General features: G+C 57.8%; 2 protein-coding genes across 3 annotated transcripts in view; both read left to right on the top strand.

Moving 5' to 3' along the window:
- Positions 1-22,286, top strand: part of LOC140470119 (histone-lysine N-methyltransferase SETDB1-like) — a 556,598-nt gene that overhangs the window by 34,779 nt on the left and 499,533 nt on the right. The gene's annotated exons all lie outside the window — the stretch shown is intronic.
- Positions 73-21,878, top strand: ndnl2 (necdin-like 2). The gene is made up of 6 exons (XM_072566543.1): positions 73-182; positions 8,626-8,705; positions 13,800-13,842; positions 16,667-16,729; positions 19,101-19,215; positions 19,541-21,878. The coding sequence occupies exons 1-6, from the start codon at positions 175-177 to the stop codon at positions 19,625-19,627; spliced, it is 396 nt and encodes a 131-aa protein (XP_072422644.1). The 5' UTR covers positions 73-174; the 3' UTR covers positions 19,628-21,878.

The raw sequence follows: 22,286 nt of genomic DNA, 5'->3' as shown, positions 1-22,286 counted from the left end.
GCTCTCCCCACCTCTCTCCCTGTTTTCCCTTTGCCGGTCTCTCTGCACCTCCCTCTCCCCGTGTATCCCCACCCTCCCTGCCGGCAGGTTTTCGGGTTGGACCTGATTGAAATTGACGCAAAGACTCACGCCTACATCCTTGTGAACAAGCTGCAGAGAGTCGAGGGGGACACGATGAACTGGTAAGGTCCCCTGCCCGAGATATTCCCCTCTGCGTTCTCGGGCTGGTTCACTCTGCGGCGTGCGTCTTGGCCCGCAGAACCCGGCTGCCTCGGCTGGAGTTGAATCAAAGTTGCAGCTCCCAATGTTTACGTCATTACGGCCCCACACTCCAAAGTTTCAACCCTCGGGGTCCTTGAACAGGACTCCCAGGCGGTCCCGCACCTTCGAAGAGACTGTCTTCACCAGACTGTTGGAGATTGTCACAGCTTAGGGTCATAGCGATGTCCAGCACGGAAACAGACCCTTCGGTCCAACCCGTCCATGCCGACCCAGATATCCCAACCCAATCTAGTCCCACCTTCTAGCACTTGGCCCATCTCCCCCCTAAACCCTTCCTATCCATGTCCCCCCCCTCATCCTTTTAAATGTTATCATTGTACCAGCCCCCACCCCTTCCTCTGGCAGCTCGTTCCACACACGCACCACCCTCTGGGGGGAAAGGTTACCCCTCGGGTCCCTTTCCCCCCTCTCACCTTAAACCTACCCCCCTCTAGTTCTGGACTCCCCCACCCCCAGGGGGAAAAGACTTTGTCTATTTACCCTATCCATGCCCCCCCATGATTTTATAAACCTCTATAAGGTCACACCCTCAGCCCCCGACGCTCCAGGGAAAACAGCCCCAGCCTGTTCAGCCTCTCCCTGTAGCTCAAATCCTCCAACCCTGGCACCATCTTTGTAAATCTTTTCTGAATCCTTTCAAGTTTCACAACATCTTTCCGATAGGAAGGAGACCAGAATTGCACGCAATATTCCAACAGTGGCCTAACCAATGTCCTGTCCAGCCGCAACCTGACCTCCCAACTCCTGTACTCAATACTCTGACCAATAAAGGAAAGCATACCAAACGCCTCCTTCACTATCCTATCCACCTGCGACTCCACTTTCAAGGAGCTATGAACCTGCACTCCAAGGTCTCTTTGTTCAGCAACACTCCCTCGGACCTTCCCATTAAGTGTATAAGTCCTGCTAAGATTTGCTTTCCCAAAATGCAGCACCTCGCATTTATCTGAATTAAACTCCATCTGCCCCTTCTCAGCCTATTGGTCCATCTGGTCCAGATCCTGTTGTAATCGGAGGTAACCCTCTTCGCTGTCCACTACACCGACAATTTTGGGGTCATCTGCAAACTGACTAACTACCTCTTATGTTCACATCCAAATCATTTATATAAACGACAAAAAGTAGAGGGCCCCAGCACCGATCCTTGTGGCACTCCACTGGTCACAGGCCTCCAGTCTGAAAAACAACCCTCCCCCACCACCCTCTGTCTTCGACCTTTGAGCCAGTTCTGTATCCAAATGGTTAGTTCTCCCTGTATTCTGTGAGATCTAACCTTGTTAATCAGTCTCCCATGGGGAACCTTGTCGAACGCCTTACTGAAGTCCCTATACATCACATCTATCGCTCTGCCCTCATCAATCCTCTTTGTTACTTCTTCAAAAAACTCAATCAAGTTTGTGAGACATGATTTCCCACACACAAAGCCATGTTGACTATCCCTAATCAGTCCTTGCCTTTCCAAATACATGTACGTCCTGTCCCTCAGGATTCCCGCCAACAACTTGCCCACCACCGAGGTCAGGCTCACTGGGCTCTTGTTCCCTGGCTTGTCCTTACCACCCTTCTTAAACAGTGGCACCATATTTGCCAACCTCTAGTCTTCTGGCACCTCACCTGTGACTATCGATGATACAAATATCTCAGCAAGAGGCTCAGCAATCACTTCTCCAGCTTCCCACAGAGTTCTCTGGTACACCTGATCAGGTCCTGGGGATTTATCCACCTTTAACCTTTTCAAGACACCCAGAACTTCCTCCTCTGTAATCTGGACATTTTGCAAGATGTCACCATCTATTTCCCTACAGTCTATATCTTCCATATCCTTTTCCACAGTAAATACTGATGCAAAATACGTGTTTAGTATCTCCCCCCTCTTTTATATCTTTGCCCTGCTCACCCTAAACCTGTGCTGCTCTAGTTCTGGGCTCCCCCCACCCCAGGGGGAAAAGACCTTGTCTATTTACCCTATCCATGTCCCCCCCCCTCATGATTTTATAACCCTCTAGTTCTGGGCTCCCCCCACCCCAGGGGGTAAAGACCTTGTCTATTTACCCTATCCATGACCCCCCCCCTATCCATGACCCCCCCCATGATTTTATAACCCTCTATAAGGTCACCCCTCGTGCCCCCGACGCTCCAGGGAAAACAGCCCCCGGCCTATCCAGCCTCTCCCTGTAGCACAAACCCTCCAACCCCGGCAACATCCTTGTAAATCTGTTCTGAACCCTTCCAATTTCCCAGATGTTGGGACAATGCAGCCTGGTTTCTTGAGGCACTGCTGGGTTTAAACCTTTGGGGGTCTGTGTGGAATCCAGAGAAATGGGGATTCGTCACTGATTTGGAGGGGAGACGAGGATAGAGGGGGGAGAGGGGGATAGAGGGGGGAGAGGGGGATAGAGGGGGGAGAGGGGGATAGAGGGGAGAGAGGGGGATAGAGGGGGGAGAGGGGGGAGACGGGGATAGAGGGGGGAGACGGGGATAGAGGGGGGGAGAGGGGGATAGAGGGGGGAGAGAGGGGGATAGAGGGGGGAGAGGGGATAGAGGGGGGAGACGGGGATAGAGGGGGGAGAGGGGGATAGAGGGGGGAGAGGGGGATAGAGGGGGGAGAGGGGGATAGAGTGGGGGGACGGGGATAGAGGGGGGAGAGAGGGGGGAGACGGGGATAGAGGGGGGAGAGGGGGATAGAGGGGGGAGAGGGGGGAGACGGGGATAGAGGGGGGAGAGAGGGGGATAGAGGGGGGAGAGGGGGATAGAGGGGGGAGAGGGGGATAGAGGGGGGAGACGGGGATAGAGGGGGGAGACGGGGATAGAGGGGGGAGACGGGGATAGAGGGGGGAGAGGGGGATAGAGGGGGGAGAGAGGGGGGAGAGAGGGGGATAGAGGGGGGAGAGGGGGGAGACGGGGATAGAGGGGGGAGAGGGGGATAGAGGGGGGAGAGGGGGATAGAGGGGGGAGAGGGGGATAGAGGGGGGAGAGGGGGATAGAGGGGGGAGACGGGGATAGAGGGGGGAGACGGGGATAGAGGGGGGAGACGGGGATAGAGGGGGGAGACGGGGATAGAGGGGGGAGAGAGGGATAGAGGAGGGAGACGGGGATAGAGGAGGGAGACGGGGATAGAGGAGGGAGACGGGGATAGAGGAGGGAGACGGGGATAGAGGAGGGAGACGGGGATAGAGGAGGGAGACGGGGATAGAGGAGGGAGACGGGATAGAGGAGGGAGACGGGGATAGAGGAGGGAGACGGGGATAGAGGAGGGAGACGGGGGATAGAGGAGGGAGACGGGGATAGAGGAGGGAGACGGGGATAGAGGAGGGAGACGGGGATAGAGGGGGAGACGGGGATAGAGGGGGGGAACGGGATAAAGACCCAGAGGGGGAGACGGGGATAGAGGGGGAGACGGGGATAGAGGGGGAGACGGGGATAGAGGGGGAGACGGGGATAGAGGAGGGAGACGGGGATAGAGGAGGGAGACGGGGATAGAGGGGGGAGACGGGGATAGAGGGGGGAGACGGGGATAGAGGGGGGAGACGGGGATAGAGGGGGAGACGGGGATAGAGGGGGGAGACGGGGATAGAGGGGGGAGACGGGGATAGAGGGGGGAGACGGGGATAGAGGGGGGAGACGGGGATAGAGGGGGGAGACGGGGATAGAGGGGGGAGACGGGGATAGAGGGGGGAACGGGATAAAGACCCAGAGGGGGAGACGGGGATAGAGGGGGAGACGGGATAAAGACCCAGAGGGGGGAGACGGGGATAGAGGGGGAGACGGGGATAGAGGGGGAGACGGGGATAGAGGGGGGGAACGGGATAAAGACCCAGAGGGGGAGACGGGGATAGAGGGGGAGACGGGATAAAGACCCAGAGGGGGAGACGGGGATAGAGGGGGAGACGGGGATAGAGGGGGAGACGGGGATAGAGGGGGAACGGGGATAGACGGAGAACGGGATAAAGACCCAGAGACGGGGATAGAGGGGGGAACGGGATAAAGACCCAGAGACGGGGATAGAGGGGGAATGGGATAAAGACCCAGACACAGGGATAGAGGGGGAATGGGATAAAGACCCAGAGGGGGAGACGGGGATAGAGGGGGAATGGGATAAAGACCCAGAGACGGGGATAGAGGGAGAACGGGATAAAGACCCAGAGGGGGAGATGGGGATAGAGTGGGAACGGGATAAAGACCCAGAGGGGGAGACGGGGATAGAGGGGGAACGTGATAAAGACCCAGAGGGGAAGACGGGGATAGAGGGGGAACGGATAAAGACCCAGAGGGGAAGACGGGGATAGAGGGGGAACGGGATAGAGACCCAGTGGGGGAGAGGGGGATAGAGGGGGAACGGGATAAAGACCCAGAGACTGGGATAGAGGGGGAACGGGATAAAGACCCAGAGGGGGAGACAGGGATAGAGGGGGAACGGGATAAAGACCCAGAGGGGGAGACGGGGATAGAGGGGGAACGGGATAAAGACCCAGAGGGGAACGGGATAAAGACCCAGAGGGGGAGATGGGGATAAGGGGGAATGGGATAAAGACCCAGAGGGGGGATAGAGGGGTAACGGGATAAAGACCCAGAGGGGGAACGGGATAAAGACATAGAGGGGGAATGGGATAAAGACCCAGAGGGGGGATAGAGGGGGAACGGGATAAAGACCCAGAGGGGGAGAAGGGGATAGAGGGGGAACGGGATAAAGACCCAGAGACGGGGATAGAGGGGGAACGGGATAAAGACCCAGAGACGGGGATAGAGGGGGAACGGGGTAAAGACCCAGAGACGGGGATAGAGGGGGAACGGGATAAAGACCCAGAGGGGGAGACGGGGATAGAGGGGAACGGGATAAAGACCCAGAGACGGGGATAGAGGGGGAACGGGATAAAGACCCAGAGATGGGGATAGAGGGGGAACGGGATAAAGACCCAGAGGGGGAGACGGGGATAGAGGGGGAACGGGATAAAGACCCAGAGGGGGAGACGGGGATAGAGGGGGAACGGGATAAAGACCCAGAGACTGGGATAGAGGGGGAACGGGATAAAGACCCAGGGGGGGATACAGGGATAGAGGGGGAATGGGATAAAGACCCAGAGGGGGAGACGGGGATAGAGGGGGAACGGGATAAAGACCCAGAGGGGAAGACGGGGATAGAGGGGGAACGGGATAAAGACCCAGAGGGGAAGACGGGGATAGAGGGGAACGGGATAGAGACCCAGAGACGGGGATAGAGGGGAATGGGATAAAGAGCCAGAGACGGGGATAGAGGGAGAACGGGATAAAGACCCAGAGGGGGAGACGGGGATAGAGGGGGAATGGGATAAAGACCCAGAGGGTGGATAGAGGGGGAACGGATAAAGACCCAGAGGGGGAACGGGATAAAGACCCAGAGACGGGGATAGAGGGGTAACGGGATAAAGACCCAGAGGGGGAGACGGGGATAGAGGGGAACGGGATAAAGACCCAGAGACGGGGATAGAGGGGGAACGGGGTAAAGACCCAGAGGGGGAGACGGGGATAGAGGGGGAACGGGATAAAGACCCAGTGGGGGAGAGGGGGATAGAGGGGGAACGGGATAAAGACCCAGAGGGGGAGACAGGGATAGAGGGGGAACGGGATAAAGACCCAGAGGGGGAGACGGGGATAGAGGGGGAACGGGATAAAGACCCAGAGGGGAACGGGATAAAGACCCAGAGGGGGAGACGGGGATAGAGGGGGAATGGGATAAAGACCCAGAGGGGGGATAGAGGGGGAACGGGATAAAGACCCAGAGGGGGAACGGGATAAAGACCCAGAGGGGGAGACGGGGATAGAGGGGGAATGGGATAAAGACCCAGAGGGGGAGAAGGGGATAGAGGGGGAACGGGATAAAGACCCAGAGGGGGAGAAGGGGATAGAGGGGGAACGGGATAAAGACCCAGAGACGGGGATAGAGGGGTAACGGGATAAAGACCCAGAGGGGAGACGGGGATAGAGGGGGAATGGGATAAAGACCCAGAGGGGGGATAGAGGGGGAACGGGATAAAGACCCAGAGGGGGAGAAGGGGATAGAGGGGGAACGGGATAAAGACCCAGAGACGGGGATAGAGGGGGAACGGGATAAAGACCCAGAGACGGGGATAGAGGGGAACGGGGTAAAGACCCAGAGACGGGGATAGAGGGGGAACGGGATAAAGACCCAGAGGGGGAGACGGGGATAGAGGGGAACGGGATAAAGACCCAGAGACGGGGATAGAGGGGGAACGGGATAAAGACCCAGAGATGGGGATAGAGGGGGAACGGGATAAAGACCCAGAGGGGGAGACGGGGATAGAGGGGGAACGGGATAAAGACCCAGAGGGGGAGAGGGGGATAGAGGGGGAACGGGATAAAGACCCAGAGACTGGGATAGAGGGGGAACGGGATAAAGACCCAGAGGGGGAGACAGGGATAGAGGGGGAACGGGATAAAGACCCAGAGGGGGAGACGGGGATAGAGGGGGAACGGGATAAAGACCCAGAGACTGGGATAGAGGTGGAACGGGATAAAGACCCAGGGGGGGATACAGGGATAGAGGGGGAATGGGATAAAGACCCAGAGGGGGAGACGGGGATAGAGGGGGAACGGGATAAAGACCCAGAGACGGGGATAGAGGGGCAACGGGATAAAGACCCAGAGACGGGGGATAGAGGGGCAACGGGATAAAGACCCAGAGACGGGCATAGAGGGGGAATGGGATAAAGACCCAGAGGGGGGAGACGGGGATAGAGGGGGAACGGGATAAAGACCCAGAGGGGGGAGACGGGGATAGAGGGGGGAGACGGGGATGGAGGGGGGCAGACGGTTTTCGAGAGGGGAGACGGGGATAGAGGGGGAGTCTGAGACGGAGGGGGGAGATGGGGATGGGGGGGGAACGGGGATGGAGGGGGGAGACGGGGGGTGGAGGGGGGAGACGGGGGGTGGAGGGGGGAGACGGGGGGTGGAGGGGGGAGACGGGGGGTGGAGGGGGGGAGACGGGGGGTGCAGGGGTGGAGGGGGGGAGACGGGGGGTGGAGGGGGGAGACGGGGGGTGGAGGGGGGAGACGGGGGGTGGAGGGGGGGAGACGGGGGGTGGAGGGGGGAGACGGGGGGTGGAGGGGGGGAGACGGGGGGTGGAGGGGGGAGACAGGGGGTGGAGGGGGGGGAGACGGGGGGTGGAGGGGGGAGACAGGGGGTGGAGGGGGGGAGACGGGGGGTGGAGGGGGGGAGACGGGGGGTGGAGGGGGGGAGACGGGGGGTGGAGGGGGGGAGACGGCGGGTGGAGGGGGGTGGAGGGGGGAGACGGGGGGTGGAGGGGGGGAGACGGGGGGTGGAGGGGGGGAGACGGGGGTGGAGGGGGGTGGAGGGGGGGAGGACGGCGGGTGGAGGGGGGTGGAGGGGGGAGACAGGGGGTGGAGGGGGGGAGACGGCGGGTGGAGGGGGGGAGACGGGGGGTGGAGGGGGGGAGACGGGGGGTAGAGTGGGGAGAAGGGGGGTGGAGGGGGGGAGAAGGGGGGTGGAGGGGGGAGACGGGGGATGGAGGGGGGGGAGACGGGGATGGAGGGGGGGGGAGACGGGGATGGAGGGAGGGAGACGGGGGGTGGAGGGGGGGAGACGGCGGGTGGAGGGGGGGAGACGGGGGGTGGAGGGGGGAGACGGGGGGTGGAGGGGGGGAGACGGGGGGTGGAGGGGGGAGACGGGGGGTGGAGGGGGGGAGACGGGGGTGGAGGGGGAGAGGGGGTGGAGGGGGGGAGACGGGGGGTGGAGGGGGGGAGACGGCGGGTGGAGGGGGGGAGACGGGGGGTGGAGGGGGGGAGACGGGGATGGAGGGAGGGAGACGGGGGGTGGAGGGGGGGAGACGGCGGGTGGAGGGGGGGAGACGGGGGGTGGAGGGGGGGAGACGGGGGGTGGAGGGGGGAGACGGGGGGTGGAGGGGGGGAGACAGGGGGTGGAGGGGGGGGAGACGGGGGGTGGAGGGGGGGAGACGGCGGGTGGAGGGGGGAGACAGGGGGTGGAGGGGGGGGAGACGGAGATAGAGGGAGGACGATGATCACCTGTTTTTGTGGTTTGCGATGTGTTGCCCAAAAGGGAGGAGGGATTGAGGGGGGGGTGGGTGGGGCAGCTGGATATATCGACACTGTCCAAAAGCCGCACATCAGGGAAATAGTGAAAGTGAAATGTTTGCGTGGGGGCAGAGGGGCTGGAGATCTCCCGCGGTGAGAGTGCTGTCTAGGAGGACATGGTTTACTGGGTGCACAGTGTCCCGTCACGGTTCCCCAGCTCTGAGCTCCCGACTGTGGGTCAGCAGTGCCCAGGCCTGGCCCACGCTGGTTCAACATCTGGTCCTGTTCTGTTTCCCAGGGGTGATGCGACACACAAGCTGGGACTCCTCATGGTCATCCTCTCCACCATCTTCATGAAGGGCAACGTCCTGAAGGATTGTAAGAGCAGCTCTGTTCTCTGGTCTGCTCGAAGGATCGCCTGAAAGGCATTCCCTCAGCCTGACTGAAACCAGGAGTTATGTGGGAGGGTCAGTGCTGAGGGAGAGGGGGCTGTGGGAGGGTCAGTGCTGAGGGAGTGGGTGCTGTGGGAGGGTCAGTGCTGAGGGAGTGGGGGCTGTGGGAGGGTCAGTGCTGAGGGAGTGGGTGCTGTGGGAGGGTCAGTGCTGAGGGAGTGGGTGCTGTGGGAGGGTCAGTGCTGTGGGTGGGTCAGTGCTGAGGGAGTGGGGGCTGTGGGAGGGTCAGTGCTGAGGGAGGGTCAGTGCTGAGGGAGTGGGGGCTGTGGGAGGGTCAGTGCTGAGGGAGTGGGGGCTGTGGGAGGGTCAGTGCTGAGGGAGTGGGTGCTGTGGGAGGGTCAGTGCTGAGGGAGTGGGTGCTGTGGGAGGGTCAGTGCTGAGGGAGTGGGTGCTGTGGGAGGGTCAGTGCTGAGGGTGGGTCAGTGCTGAGGGAGTGGGGGCTGTGGGAGGGTCACTGCTGAGGGAGGGTCAGTGCTGAGGGAGTGGGGGCTGTGGGTGGGTCAGTGCTGAGGGAGGGTCAGTGCTGAGGGAGGGTCAGTGCTGAGGGAGTGGGGGCTGTGGGAGGGTCAGTGCTGAGGGAGGGTCAGTGCTGTGGGAGGGTCAGTGCTGAGGGAGTGGGGGCTGTGGGAGTGTCAGTGCTGAGGGAGTGGGTGCTGTGGGAGGGTCAGTGCTGAGGGAGTGGGGGCTGTGGGAGGGTCAGTGCTGAGGGAGTGGGTGCTGTGGGAGGGTCAGTGCTGAGGGAGTGGGTGCTGGTGGGGAGGGTCAGTGCTGAGGGAGTGGGGGCTGTGGGAGGGTCAGTGCTGAGGGAGTGGGGGCTGTGGGAGGGTCAGTGCTGAGGGAGTGGGGGCTGTGGGAGGGTCAGTGCTGAGGGAGTGGGTGCTGTGGGAGGGTCAGTGCTGAGGGAGTGGGGGCTGTGGGAGGGTCAGTGCTGAGGGGAGTGGGGGCTGTGGGAGGGTCAGTGCTGAGGGAGTGGGGGCTGTGGGAGGGTCAGTGCTGAGGGGAGTGGGGGCTGTGGGAGGGTCAGTGCTGAGGGAGGGGTCAGTGCTGAGGGAGGGTCAGTGCTGTGGGAGTGGGTGCTGAGGGAGGGTCAGTGCTGAGGGAGGGTCAGTGCTGAGGGAGGGTCAGTGCTGAGGGGGTGGGGGCTGTGGGAGGGTCAGTGCTGAGGGAGGGTCAGTGCTGAGGGAGTGGGTGCTGTGGGAGGGTCAGTGCTGAGGGAGTGGGGGCTGTGGGAGGGTCAGTGCTGAGGGAGGGGGTGCTGTGGGAGGGTCAGTGCTGAGGGAGTGGGCATATGACAGTGTGGGATAGTGTGTTTTTAGACTGTGTATGAGTGAGTGTGTGTGTATGACAGTGTGGGACTGTGTGTAGGGCAGTGTGGGTATGTATGACAGTGTGGGACAGTGTGTGTATGACAGTGTGGGACTGTGTGTAGGGCAGTGTGGGTGTGTATGACAGTGTGGGACAGTGTGTGTATGACTGTGTGGGTTTGTATGACAGTGTGGGACAGTGTGTGTGTAGAACAATATGTGTGTGTATGACAGTGTGGGACAGTGTGTGGGGGGGACTGAGTGTGCGTGTATGACAGTGTGGAATAGTGTGTTTGTAGGACTGTGTATAGGAGTGAGTGTGTGTGTGGGACTGTGTGTGTATGACTGTGTATTACAATGTGTGTGTACAACTGTGGGACTGTGTGTGTGTATGACCATGTGGGTGTGTGTGTATGACCATGTGGGTGTGTGTGTATGACAGTGGTGGGTGTGTGTGTATGACAGTGAGACAGTGTGTGTGAGTGTGGGACAGTGTGTGTGTATGACCGTGTGGGACAGTGTGGGTGTGTATGTGTGTGTATGACAGTGGGACAGTGTGGGTGTGTATGACAGTGTGGGACAGTGTGTGTATGACAGTGTGGGACAGTGTGTGTGTATGACAGTGTGGGACAGTGTGTATGACAGTGTGGGTGTGTGGGACAGTGGGGGTATGTATGACAGTGTGGGACTGTGTGTGTATGCCAGTGTGGGACAATGTGTGTGTATGACACTGGGACTGTGTGTATGACTGTGTGTGTATGACAGTGTGGGACTGTGTGCGTGTATGACTGTGGTTGTATATGACAGTGTGGGACAGTGTGTGTGTAGAACTGTGTGTGTATGAGACAGTGTGGGACTGTGTGTGGAACTGTGTGTGTGTATGATAGTGTAGGACTGTGTGTGTGTGTGTAGTACAATGTGGGACTGTGTGTATGACAATGTGTGTGGGTGTGTATGACTGTGTGGGTGTGTGTGTATGACCGTGTGGAACAGTGTGTGTGTATGACAGAGTGTGTGTATGTGGGTGGGTATGACAGTGTGGGACAATGCGTGTGTGTATATGACAATGTGGGACAGTGTGTGTGTATGACAGTGTGGGACTGTGTGTGTATGACTGTGGTTGTATATGACAGTGTGGGACAGAGTGTGTGGGGTGTGTATGACTGTGGGGGTGTGTATGACAGTGTGGGACAGTGTGTGTGTAGAACTGTGTGTGTATGAGACAGTGTGGGACTGTGTGTGTATGTAGGACAGTGTGGGACTGTGTGTGTGGGTGTGTATGACAGTGTGGGACTGTGTATGACAGTGTGGGGACTGTGTGTGTGGGTGTGTATGACTGTGTGTGTGGGTGTGTATGACTGTGTGGGATTGTGTGTATGACTGTGTGGGATTGTGTGTATGACTGTGTGGGATTGTGTGTATGACTGTGTGGGACAGTGTGTGTGTATGACTGTGGGATTGTGTGTATGACAGTGTGGGACTGTGTGTATGACAGTGTGGGACAGTGTGTGTGTAGAACTGTGTGTGTATGAGACAGTGTGGGACTGTGTGTGTGTATGACAGTGTGTGTGGATGTGTAGGACAGTGTGGGACTGTGTGTATGACTGTGTGTGTATGACAGTGTGGGACAGTGTGTGTGTGTGGGACTGTGTGTGTGTATGACAGTGTGGGACTGTGTGTGTGTATGACAGCGTGGGACAGTGTGTGTGTACGACTGTGTGAGAGTGTGGGACAGTGTGGGTGTGTATCACAATATGTGTGTGTATGACAGTGTGGGACTGTGTGTGTGTGTATGACAGTGTGGGACAGTGTGAGAGTGTGGGATTGCGTATGTAGGACAGTGTGTGTAGGATAGGTGTGTGTGTGTATGACAATGTGGGTTGTGTGTATGACTGTAGGGACAGTGTGTGTGTGTCTGACAGTGTGGGTGTGTGTGTATATGACAGTGTGGGTGTGTATGTATGACAGTGTGGGACAGTGTGGTGTGTGTATGACTGTGTGGGACTGTGTGTCTATGACAACGTGTGTATGACAGTGTGTGTGTATGACAGTGTGGGACTGTGTGTGTATATGACAGTCATACACACATACACTGTCCCACACATTGTCATACCCACACATTGTCATACCCACACATTGTCATACACACACACAGTCCCACACTGTCATACACACACATACACTCCCACACTGTCATACACACACACTGTCCCACACTGTGTGGATGTGTATGACAGTATGGGGCTGTGTGGGTGTGTATGACAGTGTGGAACAGTGTATGACTGTGTGGGACAGTGTGCATGAATGTGTGGGAGACAGTGTGTGTGTGTATGACTATGTGTGTGTATGACAGTGTGGGACTGTGTGTGTATGACAATGTGTGTGGGGGGACAGTATGTGTCTAGGACAGTGTGTGTGTGTATGACAGTGAGGGACAGTGTGTGTGTATGACAATGTGTGTGTGTATGACAGTGTGGGACAGTGTGAGAGTGTGGGATTGCGTATGTAGGACAGTGTGTGTAGGATAGGTGTGTGTGTGTATGACAATGTGGGTGTGTGTATGACTGTAGGACAGTGTGTGTGTGTCTGACAGTGTGGGTGTGTGTGTATATGACAGTGTGGGTGTGTATGTATGACAGTGTGGGACAGTGTGGTGTGTGTATGACTGTGTGGGACTGTGTGTCTATGACAACGTGTGTATGACAGTGTGTGTGTATGACAGTGTGGGACTGTGTGTGTATATGACAGTCATACACACATACACTGTCCCACACTGTCATACCCACACATTGTCATACACACACAGTCCCACACACACACACAGTCCCACACTGTCATACACACACATACACTCCCACACTGTCATACACACACACTGTCCCACACTGTGTGGATGTGTATGACAGTATGGGGCTGTGTGGGTGTGTATGACAGTGTGGAACAGTGTATGACTGTGTGGGACAGTGTGCATGAATGTGTGGGAGACAGTGTGTGTGTGTATGACTATGTGTGTGTATGACAGTGTGGGACAGTGTGTGTGTATGACAGTGTGGGACAGTGTGTGTATGACAATGTGTGTGTGTGTATGACAGTGTGGGACAGTGTGTGTGTATGACAGTGTGGGACAGTGTGTGTATGACAATGTGTGTGTGTGTATGACAGTGTGGGACATTGCGTGTGTAGAATTGTGTGTGTATATGACAGTGTGGGACTGTGTGTGTGTATGACAGTGTGGGTGTGTATGACAGTGTGGGACTGTGTGTGGGGGGCCAGTGTATGTGTATGACCGTGAGGGATAGTGTGTGTGTAGGATAGTGTGGGACTATATGTATGACAGTGTGAGAGTGTGGGACTGTGTGTGTAGGACAGTGTGTGTGTGGGTAGGTAGGACAGTGTGGGACTGTGTGTGTATGACAGTGTATGTGGGTGTGTGTATGACTGTGGGGGTGTATGACTGTGTATGACTGTGTGGGGTGTGTGGGAGTGGGACTGTGTGTCTGTGTGTGTCTCTGTGTGACAGATTGGTACATCAGCCGCAGTGGTCACCGGTCAAATCCAAACTCGGCTCTTCCAGCCTCAGGACCCCTGGAGTTGGTTAAGGAACCTCGTTTTCTTGTTGTCATTATCTTCATGCTGTCGGTGTGACTGAGTGTTACCAGGCGCTGTTCGAATCCACCCCGTGTTTAACACTCTCTCACTCTGTCTGTCCCCTCTAGCCTTGTTGTGGCATACCTTAAAGAAGCTTCGCATCGATCCCAGGTAGGTCACCACAACCTGGTCAACCCTGGGGCGAGATTCTGAGGCAGGGGGGCTCTCCCCTCCTTTTCCCCCATCCTACGTACTCTTCTTGTTTATCCTTGAGTCAGACCATGCGCAGATTCAGTCCCTGGTGAGTTCCCGGAAGGCACAAGAGTGTCACACACCGTCCCCTCCCTCCGAATCCTGCGACATTCCCAGGCGCGGTCTGACTGAAAGTTGGCGTTGACTTTGGAGAGGGCTGGAGTGATTTGGGACAAGTCGGTGTGGCTTTTTGCGTGAGAAGTCGCATCTCACGAACTCGCGTGAGCCTAGTGATGGGAGTAACCAGGAGGACTAACAAGGTGGACGTTGTTGAGTAAAGCCTTTGAGAACGCCACACGCGGTGGAATAATTCGGAAAGTTGGCTCTCGTGAGATTCAGGAAAGAGCTCGCCAATGGGATACAAGATCCGCTGGAGGGGAGCGGGCAGAGGGTAGTGGTGGAGGGTCGTATCTTCGGACTGTGACTAGCGGTGTGCCACGGGAATCGGGGCTGGGTCCACTGGCATTTGTATAAAGGATTTGGGTGGGACGACAGGAGGCACGATTAGTAAGGTTTGTGGATCACGCCCAGACGGGTGGGGGAGTGGAGAGTGCAGAAGGTGATCTAACATCACAAAGACATCCCCAACAATCGGGACGAGGGGTGGCAGACAGGGTTTAATTCGGATAAATGCGAGGGGTTGCATTTTGGTCAAACAGTCAAGGGGCAGGGGTTACGGCAAGGCCTTGGGGGTCGTGTTGGAGAACAGGGAGTCCCAGGGAGTTTGGGGACATCACTCTTTGAAGTTGGCCTCACAGGGAGACAGGGCGGGTAAGAAGGTGTTTGCTTCCATCGCTCAGAGCTTTGAGTACAGGGAGCTGGGGGGACGACACGTTGGGGTTATACAGGGCATTGGTGAGGCTTCGTCTGGAGCAGTGTGTCCAGTTCCGATCGCACCGTTACAGGAAGGACATGATTCACCCGGAGAGGGTTCGGGAAGGGATTTACCAGGATGGTGCTGGGAATGGAGGGGTTAAGTTATAGGATGGGCTGGGACTGTTTTCACTGGAGTGTTGGAGGCTGAGGGGTGATCTTATAGAGGTTTATAAAATCATGAGGGGGGCAGGGATAGGGTAAATGGTAGGTGCCTTTTCCCTCGGGTGGGGGTGGTCAGAACGAGGGGGGAGGAGAAAGATTAATAGAATCCCTCCAGTGTGGAAACAGGCCCTTCAGCCCAACAAGTCCACACCGACCCTCCGAAGGGTATCCCACCCAAACCCCTCCCCTATTACTCGACATTAATCCACCCTAACCTGTACATCCCTGGGCACGACAGGGACAATTTAGCATGGCCAATCCACCCTAACCTGCATATCCCTGGGCACTACGGGGACAATTGAACACAGCCAATCCACCCTAACCTGTACATCCCTGGGCCCTGTGGGACAATTTAACATGGCCAATCCACCCTAACCTGTACATCCCTGGGCACTACGGGGACAATTTAGCACGGGCCAATCCACCCTAACCTGTACATCCCTGGGCACTACGGGGACAATTTAGCACGGCCAATCCACCCTAACCTGCACATCCCTGGGCACTACGGGGACAATTTAGCACGGCCAATCCACCCTAACCTGTACATCCCTGGGCACTACGGGACAATTTAGCATGGGCCAATCCACCCTAACCTGCACATCCCTGGGCACTAAGGGACAATTTAGCACGGCCAATCCACCCTAACCTGTACATCCCTGGGCACTACGGGGACAATTTAGCACGGCCAATCCACCCTAACCTGTACATCCCTGGGCACTACGGGGACAATTTAGCACGGCCAATCCACCCTAACCTGCACATCCCTGGGCACTACGGGGACAATTTAGCACGGGCCAATACACCCTAACCTGCACATCCCTGGGCCCTGTGGGACAATTTAGCACGGGCCAATCCACCCTAACCTGCACATCCCTGGGCCCTGTGGGACAATTTAGCACGGCCAATCCACCCTAACCCGCACATCCCTGGGCACTACGGGGACAATTTAGCACGGCCAATCCACCCTAACCCGCACATCCCTGGGCACTACGGGGACAATTTAGCACGGGTCAATCCACCCTAACCTGTACATCCCTGGGCACTACGGGGACAATTTAGCACGGGCCAATCCACCCTAACCCGCACATCCCTGGGCACTACGGGGACAATTTAGCACGGGCCGATCCACCCTAACCTGTACATCCCTGGGCACTACGGGGACAATTTAGCACGGGCCGATCCACCCTAACCTGCACATCTTTGGATTGTGGGAGGAAACCGGAGCACCCAGAAGAAACCCACACAGACACGGGGAGAATGTGCCAACTCCACCCAGTCGCCCGAGGCTGGGATCGAACCCGGGTCTCCTGGCGCCATGAGGCAGCAACGCCAACCACTGAGCCACCGTGCCGCCCCAACTGACCTGTTCACCTTCCTTCTCACCTATCCCCTCCACCCTCCCTTCTGACCTCTCACCTTCGTCCTCCACCTGCATCTACCTATCGCCTTCTCAGCTACGTTCTACCCCAGCCTCCTATTTATCCCGCAGCCCGTCATCCTCCCCCACCAATGTTCCTGATGAAGGGCTCGTGCCCGAAATGCGGACTCTCCCTGGATGTTGCCTGATCTGCTTTGTGGCCTGGTCCAGCCCCACACCCCGAGAGGCATTCCCACAGACGCACTGAGGCAGAAGGGACTGGCCCAGAAATGCAGGCCTGGTGCTGTAACGTTCCGCGTTGAACTCGAACCGACTTGTGTTTTCCAGCGAGAGACACGAGGACTTTGGCGATGTGAAGAAACTGATCACGGAGGAGTTCGTCAAACAGAAGTGAGTGCCGCCGATTCGGCAACGTTCAGAGAGCCCGGAGACTGGGACTGGAGGAGACATATTGGGGAGGCAAACAGGGCTAAGCAAATACTCCGTGTCTGCGCGGCTCTCCCAAGACCCGATAAGTCCCCAGGACCAGGTGGGAGGCATTCGGGGGGGGGGGGTGTGAAGGGAAGGAGCACTGGTCGTAATCTCCCCGGGAATCCTCAGACTGTGGGAGGGGGGCCGACATGTTGGGGTTGGGGGAGGGAGGGGGGGGGGGGAAGGAAGCTGGAAACTCTTCATTCACAGACGAGGACGTCACTGCGCAAGCCAGTGTTGGTTGCCCATCCCTAATTGCTCAGAGGGGCGGTTGAGGGTCAACCCCATTGGTATGGGTCTGGAGTCCACGTGTAGGTCAGACTGGGGAAGGGAGGTGGACTTCCTTCCCTCACGGACAGGTGGGTTTTTCCTGACAGTTGGCGATGGATTTCCGTTTGACTCGTTAATTCTGGAGATTTTACTGAGTTCAAATTCTGCCCTGGCGCGATTCTGAAGAGTCTCCCACCCAAAACCCATTATTCCACATTTACGCGTTGACTAATCCACCCTAACCTGTACATCCCTGGGCACTATGGGGACAATTTAGCACGGGCCAATCACCCTAACCTGCACATCCCTGGGCACTACACGGACAATTTAGCACGGGCCAATCCACCCTAACCTGCACATCCCTGGGCACTACGGGGACAATTTAGCACGGGCCAATCCACCCTAACCTGCACATCCCTGGGCACTACGGGGACAATTTAGCACGGGCCAATCACCCTAACCTGCACATCCTGGGCACTATGGGACAATTTAGCACAGGCCAATCCACCCTAACCCGCACATCCCTGGGCACTACGGGGACAATTTAGCACGGGCCAATCCACCCTAACCTGCACATCCCTGGCACTACGGGCACAATTTAGCACGGGCCAATCCACCCTAACCTGTACATCCTGGGCACTACGGGGACAATTTAGCACGGGCCAATCCACCCTAACCTGTACATCCCTGGGCACTACGGGGACAATTTAGCACGGGCCATCCACCCTAACCTGCACATCCTGGGCACTACGGGGACAATTTAGCACGGCCAATCCACCCTAACCTACACATCCCTGGGCACTACGGGGACAATTTAGCACGGGCCAATCCACCCTAACCTACACATCCGGGGCACTACGGGGACAATTTAGCACGGGCCAATCCACCCTAACCTGCACATCCCTGGGCACTACGGGGACAATTTAGCACAGGCCAATCCACCCTAACCCGCACATCCTGGGCACTACGGGGACAATTTAGCACGGGCCAATCCACCCTAACCCGCACATCCCTGGGCACTACGGGGACAATTTAGCACGGGCCAATCCACCCTAACCTACACATCCCTGGGCACTACGGGGACAATTTAGCACGGGCCAATCCACCCTAACCTGTACATCCCTGGGCACTACGGGGACAATTTAGCACGGGCCAATCACCCTAACCTACACATCCCTGGGCACTACGGGGACAATTTAGCACGGGCCAATCCACCCTAACCTGCACATCCCTGGGCACTACGGGGACAATTTAGCACGGGCCAACCCACCCTAACCTGCACATCTTCGGACTGTGGGAGGAAACTGGAGCACCCGGAGGAAACCCATGCAGACACGGGGAGAATGTGCAAACTCCACGCAGACAGTGCGGAAGGTGAATTGAAGCCGGGTCCTTGGCGCCGCTAACCACTGAGCCACCGCGCTGACCATTTTCCTCATGTCAGTCACACAGGTAACTGGACCTTAGGAGAGGTGATGACCAGCGTGGCTGAATTGAGGCTGATAATCAGCCCGATTGCATTGACCAGCTGAATGAAATCGAGGGGCTGAATGGACGACATCTTTGTGGATGTCTTACAGAGGATCTGCAGAGAGAGAGAAGCAGAGTTCTGACCTGTTTCTCACCGTTCTGTCTTTGTCTCTCTCTCTCTCTCTGTCCCATACCGGAGGGAGAGTGGGTTTTGACCACTTCCCCACTTGGGGTCACTCCCAAAGGACGGAATCTTGCCAGGCTTGGTGGCAGGGTGGGTGGGGGAAGTGCGCAGGGTGTTTTCGAGGTTTCGGGCATCTGACCGATAGTCGGTTCCCTGACGCCTCCACGCTCTCATGAACGGTTGGTGCGACGGGTAGAATCGGCAAATCGGGGCAAGGTCAGAGGCGTCTGCTTCAGTGTTCAGCGTAGGGGGCTTGAGTATCTGTCCAGGTGCTGCGGCTAGTACTTGCGCCTTATGATCTCTCTCTCTCTCTCTCTCTCCCTTCCCGTCCCTCTGCCCGCCTCCTCCCACCCTCTCCCCGGGCAGGTACCTGGAATACCAGAGGGTCCCACACACTGATCCCGCAGAGTACGAGTTCCGCTGGGGCCCCCGAGCCGTGAAGGAGACCTCCAAGTCCAAAGTGCTGGAGTTTGTCGCCAAGGTAGGCCGGGCCCGAGATGTGAAACCCGCGGTTGTGGTGGGAGTGGGGGTGGGGGGGGAGGAATGGGATGCATTGTTGGGGGGGGGGGGGGGGGCGAAGCGCAGCATGAGCAGATGCACTTCCCCCGAAGTTTCCCTGGACGGGCAAATCCATTGGCCAGCCCGGTAACGTTCCGGGGTTTGGGGGGGCAGTCGGGTCAGTGTTTGAAATGGAGTCGGGTTGAGGGGGGTGGTGGGGGGGGAATGGAGGGAGGGGAGGGAGGGAGAGTGCGTGTGAGTCGTTAATTGTCTCCCTCCTCACATCCCTCCCCACCTTCTTTTCTCAGATGCACAGTGACCAGGATCCCAAGACGTGGCTGACGCAATATAAGGAGGCCCAGCAGGAGGCAGCAGCGACCACTCCCATGAATTGACCCAGGCGCTGGAGGAGGCGGGTAGGGGAGAGGGCAGGAGGGGGCGATGCTGCTACCTTCCCCCCCCCCCCCCCCCACACCCTCTAACCCCCATCTCTCAGTAACAACCCATCTCCCTCCCCCCCCACACTCTCTAACCCCCGTCTCTCATTAACAACCCGTCTCCCTCCCCCCACACCCTCTATCCCCCATCTCTCAGTAACAACCCGTCTCCCTCCCCCCGCTCCCTCTAACCCCCGTCTCTCATTAACAACCCGTCTCCCTCCCCCCGCTCCCTCTAACCCCCATCTCTCAGTAACAACCCGTCTCCCTCCCCCCGCTCCCTCTAACCCCCGTCTCTCATTAACAACCCGTCTCCCTCCCCCCGCTCCCTCTAACCCCCGTCTCTCATTAACAACCCGTCTCCCTCCCCCCGCTCCCTCTAACCCCCGTCTCTCAGTAACAACCCATCTCCCTCCCCCCCCACACTCTCTAACCCCCGTCTCTCATTAACAACCCGTCTCCCTCCCCCCGCTCCCTCTAACCCCCCGTCTCTCATTAACAACCCGTCTCCCTCCCCCCACACCCTCTATCCCCCATCTCTCAGTAACCCGTCTCCCTCCCCCCGCTCCCCCTAACCCCCGTCTCTCAGTAACCCACCCCCCTCCCCCCGCTCCCTCTAACCCCCGTCTCTCATTAACAACCCGTCTCCCTCCCCCCGCTCCCTCTAACCCCCGTCTCTCAGTAACAACCCATCTCCCTCCCCCCCCACACTCTCTAACCCCCGTCTCTCATTAACAACCCGTCTCCCTCCCCCCGCTCCCTCTAACCCCCGTCTCTCAGTAACAACCCATCTCCCTCCCCCCGCTCCCTCTAACCCCCGTCTCTCATTAACAACCCATCTCCCTCCCCCCGCTCCCTCTAACCCCCGTCTCTCATTAACAACCCATCTCCCTCCCCCCGCTCCCTCTAACCCCCGTCTCTCATTAACAACCCATCTCCCTCCCCCCACTCCCTCTAACCCCCATCTCTCAGTAACAACCCATCTCCCTCCCCCCGCTCCCCCTAACCCCCGTCTCTCAGTAACAACCCGTCTCCCTCCCCCCGCTCCCTCTAACCCCCGTCTCTCAGTAACAACCCGTCTCCCTCCCTCCGCTCCCCCTAACCCCCGTCTCTCATTAACAACCCATCTCCCTCCCCCCACTCCCTCTAACCCCCATCTCTCAGTAACAACCCATCTCCCTCCCCCCGCTCCCCCTAACCCCCGTCTCTCAGTAACAACCCGTCTCCCTCCCTCCGCTCCCCCTAACCCCCGTCTCTCAGTAACAACCCGTCTCCCTCCCTCCGCTCCCCCTAACCCCCATCTCTCAGTAACAACCCATCTCCCTCCCCTCGGTCCCTCTAACCCCCGTCTCTCATTAACAGCCCGTCTCTGTCTCTCTCTCTGTCCTCACTCCCTCTAACCCCCGTCTGTCTCTGACGCCAACACCCTCAACCTGCTGTACCCCCCCCCCCCTCCCAGATTAACGTTTGAGAGAACGAGTTCCTCCCCATGGCGTTCAGCACGCAGGGAAGCCCGCATGGTTAGCCGAGAGGTTGCTGATCATTAACGTACAGCGACCCACATTGGACACCGTGCAAATCCAGGGACTGTCAAATCCAGGGTCAACGCTGAGAGTCGGGCGACTGTTCTCTCGGCCGGTAACGCAGCCTCCCCGTGTCCACGTTCGCCAATTCTTCCCTCTCCCCGTGTGAGGCTGTTCTGCCCACCCAGCCTTCCTGGGAAATAAATCTTGCGGCTCCTGTCTGACCCTCACCCGCCAGCGGTACTCCGGACGCAGTGGATGCAGTGTGCGGTTGCGACAACACCCTCCCACCCCTCTCCACCCCCCCCCCTCCCCCCACCCACCACCCTCCCTTTCCTCGTACTCTGCATTTCTCTAGCGAAGCACGCTCACTCCCTCACCTGCTGCGCCAGCTCCTGTGGGTGTTCGTGCTTCACGACACTGACGTGGGCAATACGCGATGATATTTCAAGACCTCAAATTCAGAGAGAGAGAGAGATGTTTCGCGCTCTGGAATTCCAATTAGCATTCCCTCGCCATTCCCTCAACGCGCCAGTCGGCATTTGTGCCAGGGGTCATGATCACCACCTTACGATGCCCCCAGTGAGGGTCACCGTGACGGTTTTACATTGAAGATGTTGTCTCGCTGTTTTGTTGTTACTCTGAATGCCCGGGAGATTAAATTGCTGTGTTTGCTATGCGTTTCACCCTTTGTGTGTGTGTGTGTGTATGTGTGTGTTCACGCATCCGTGTGTGTCTGACGTGTACCATCGTCCATCCTTTTGCTTGTCATGGGGAATGGCTTTCAAGCTCAGAGGTTTTTGTACAGAACACAGCTCCCCGGGAGGGAGTTCCAGACTGGAATCAAATCGAGGGGTTCGGAGTGGTTTATATACAGAATAACAGATACCCCGGGAGGGAGTTACAGACTGGAATCTAATGGAGAGGTTCAGGGTGGTTTATATACAGAATAACAGATACCCCGGGAGGGAGTTACAGACTGGAATCAAATCGAGGGGTTCGGGGGGGTTTATATACAGAATAACAGATACCCCGGGAGGGAGTTACAGACTGGAATCAAATCGAGGGGTTCGGGGTGGTTTATATACAGAATA

The sequence above is a fragment of the Chiloscyllium punctatum genome, chromosome 50 (genome assembly GCF_047496795.1).
Source record: "Chiloscyllium punctatum isolate Juve2018m chromosome 50, sChiPun1.3, whole genome shotgun sequence".
Classification (NCBI taxonomy): domain Eukaryota; kingdom Metazoa; phylum Chordata; class Chondrichthyes; order Orectolobiformes; family Hemiscylliidae; genus Chiloscyllium; species Chiloscyllium punctatum.
Note: the sequence above shows the minus strand (reverse complement) of the source record. Positions and strands in the feature narration are given on the sequence as shown.

Coding starts and splice junctions, on each gene's coding strand:
- ndnl2 (XM_072566543.1), top strand. Junction 8,706..13,799: donor GGGCAACGTCCTGAAGGATT/GTAAGAGCAGCT, acceptor TGTCCCCTCTAG/CCTTGTTGTGGCATACCTTA. Junction 16,730..19,100: donor GAGGAGTTCGTCAAACAGAA/GTGAGTGCCGCC, acceptor CTCCCCGGGCAG/GTACCTGGAATACCAGAGGG.